General features: G+C 36.1%; 1 protein-coding gene across 3 annotated transcripts in view; it reads left to right on the top strand.

The window, feature by feature from the left end:
- Window positions 1-2,350, top strand: part of LOC119587193 (WD repeat-containing and planar cell polarity effector protein fritz homolog) — a 30,592-nt gene that overhangs the window by 13,023 nt on the left and 15,219 nt on the right. For all 3 annotated transcript variants that reach the window (XM_037935959.1, XM_037935957.1, XM_037935958.1), the window contains exons 6-7: window positions 121-369; window positions 1,115-1,899. In XM_037935959.1, coding sequence (XP_037791887.1) covers window positions 121-369; window positions 1,115-1,899 — 1,034 coding nt within the window. The remainder of the gene's footprint in view (window positions 1-120; window positions 370-1,114; window positions 1,900-2,350) is intronic.

Here is a 2,350-nt window from a genome sequence, read left to right as displayed (position 1 = left end):
GATAGAGAGTATTAATTGTTTGGCATTCAAGTGCAGTGTAATCAATTGTCACATAAAGATTAAAAACTATTTTTTATTCCTGCAAAATAGCACTTTACTAATAAGATCAAATTCCTTTAGTTGGTGGTATGGTGGCAGACGAGTGAAGATGAGGTATATCCCTGGAGTCCTTTGGCTAAAGATCGAGACCGGGCCAACATTTTGGTATATTCCCTTCATAGTACAAGTCTGGACCTGGTCTGCTATTGTCGCACAGAGATGGCTCCTCTAAGTGTTTCATTCAGCAAAGTTCAACCAAATGTACTTCTAACAGTAGAGCAAGGTTTTGGAAAGAAGGGGGGTGTCACTGTCCTCAGCTGTGTTTATGAGGTTGGTATTGGGAATGTATATAAATGTAGGATTAACATGATTGAAATTGTAATTTGAAACAAATTCAAAATAATCCCCTTTTTTATCAGTAATTTGAATCATGTATTTTGTTTAAAAAATAACTAGAAATAGGGTTGTTTGTGCTACTTTTGCACATTTTAAAGATTTAAAAAACTCACTTTAGACTCATCCAATATGCTTAAATTATTTTCAAGTCTGACAATAAATTATAATGATTTCAGTGTAAAAGTGGAACTAATAATGGTAATGTTAGTAAAAACAGTAATCACAGGAATAACCATCAAGATCAGATGACAAAAAGCAGTAGAAGATTCTAGAACTACAAATGACAATATTTTCCACTAAATGCCCTATTATAGTCCTTATTGCATGGCACTTGCACTTGAAGCCTAAAAGGAAAAGCTATTAATTATTACATAATATAAAGAAAAAATATTTAGATATGTATGAGAAGATAATGGTTTTCTTTCATCCCTTTATTAAACATATATTCTTTTGTATTACTTGAAGCTATCTATAGAGTAGTGTTTCTGTATTGGCTTTTATTATTCTTTTATGGTCTCTTAAAGGAGAAAAGTTCATTATCAAGATATTTTTATATCAGTAATTGTCAACCACAGCCTTTTATTCAGATTATAGACATAGGTCAGATATTTTACTAGTCTCCTAGTATGCATATTATAGAGAGAAATTTGGATTGAAAGCATTCCATTTCTGATTACAGGTGGAAAGAGGAGCTCTTCATCGAATCACAGTCACCACTATCCCTCTAGAAGCCCCATTGATGGCCCATTCACACAATCCTGCAGAAGATCGTTTGTTGTTAGCATGCAATAATGGTGTTTTGGCTCTTCATTGTGACTCACGAGGAATGACTCATGTTACAAAAGCTGGACTTATCCCTTGCAACATAGCCTGGCTGGATTCAGGCAATATTGTGGTGGTAAGCAATGAACGAGGACAGATCCAGTGTTTTGATTTAGCATTGTCCTTGATACGAATGCAGCTGGTCATGGAAGACAGTAATCCCCAGAGAATATTGGACTTCTCAGAACATTTCTGCCACCAGCAGTCACTTCTGAGACTTGCTTGGGCTCCAACAAAAATAGAGGAAGAAACAAGTCAACATAATATTCCTCATCTTCTCCTCCTCCACTATATACGTGGACCTCTAGCATGCCTACGTGTGGATGTGAGTGCCATGTATAAGAGTGGTTTAACAGCAGTCGCACTTGTGGCTCAGTACATAAAACATCGACAGTTGGATGAGGCTGTGAATCTCTTGGTTTCACTAAACTGGGATCAGGAAGGACCAATAGCTGTAAGATGTTTGACTGCCATTGTAAACCATCTGTTACGCCTCCCTCTAACACACCAGAGAGAAACCCAGATAGAAGGAGCACTTGGCAGTTTCCATGTACCTGTTCAACCTTTGAGCCAGGCAGTTGAGGAGGAGTTTGGCCCAGCTGTCAGAGCTTTAACTAGGCGATTTTTCTTCCGTGTCCTAAGGTTAGTCTAGATGGGGACTGAACCCCAGAGTTATTTATCAGTCTTTAGACCATTTTATACAGTGCAATTTATATGAATAACTTGTACTCATGTTTCACAACTCAGTAAACATAGTTTATTAAGACCTTATTTCAGTGTATTTTCCTTTGGGTCTGTTCACATGATTACCTGTTGTACTAGATTTGACAAACATCTCAGATAAAAGATTTCCATTATGACATTTAACAAATCCATCTAAATAGAGCATATTGGCTATCTTTAGTTTGTTGTTCATACCTCTCTTTAATTTGATAAACATTTTCAAGCACATCATGCTACAGTACAGCAACTGTTCTTTAAAAAGATATAACTATATGATAACTATTCAAAATAAATTATCACTGAACAAATACAACGTTCTTGGGCACAGACAGTATTAGTAAATAGCTCAAACCTGAAAGGGTTAAGTGTT

The sequence above is a fragment of the Penaeus monodon genome, chromosome 22 (genome assembly GCF_015228065.2).
Source record: "Penaeus monodon isolate SGIC_2016 chromosome 22, NSTDA_Pmon_1, whole genome shotgun sequence".
Classification (NCBI taxonomy): domain Eukaryota; kingdom Metazoa; phylum Arthropoda; class Malacostraca; order Decapoda; family Penaeidae; genus Penaeus; species Penaeus monodon.
This window is presented reverse-complemented; position numbering and strand designations above follow the sequence as displayed.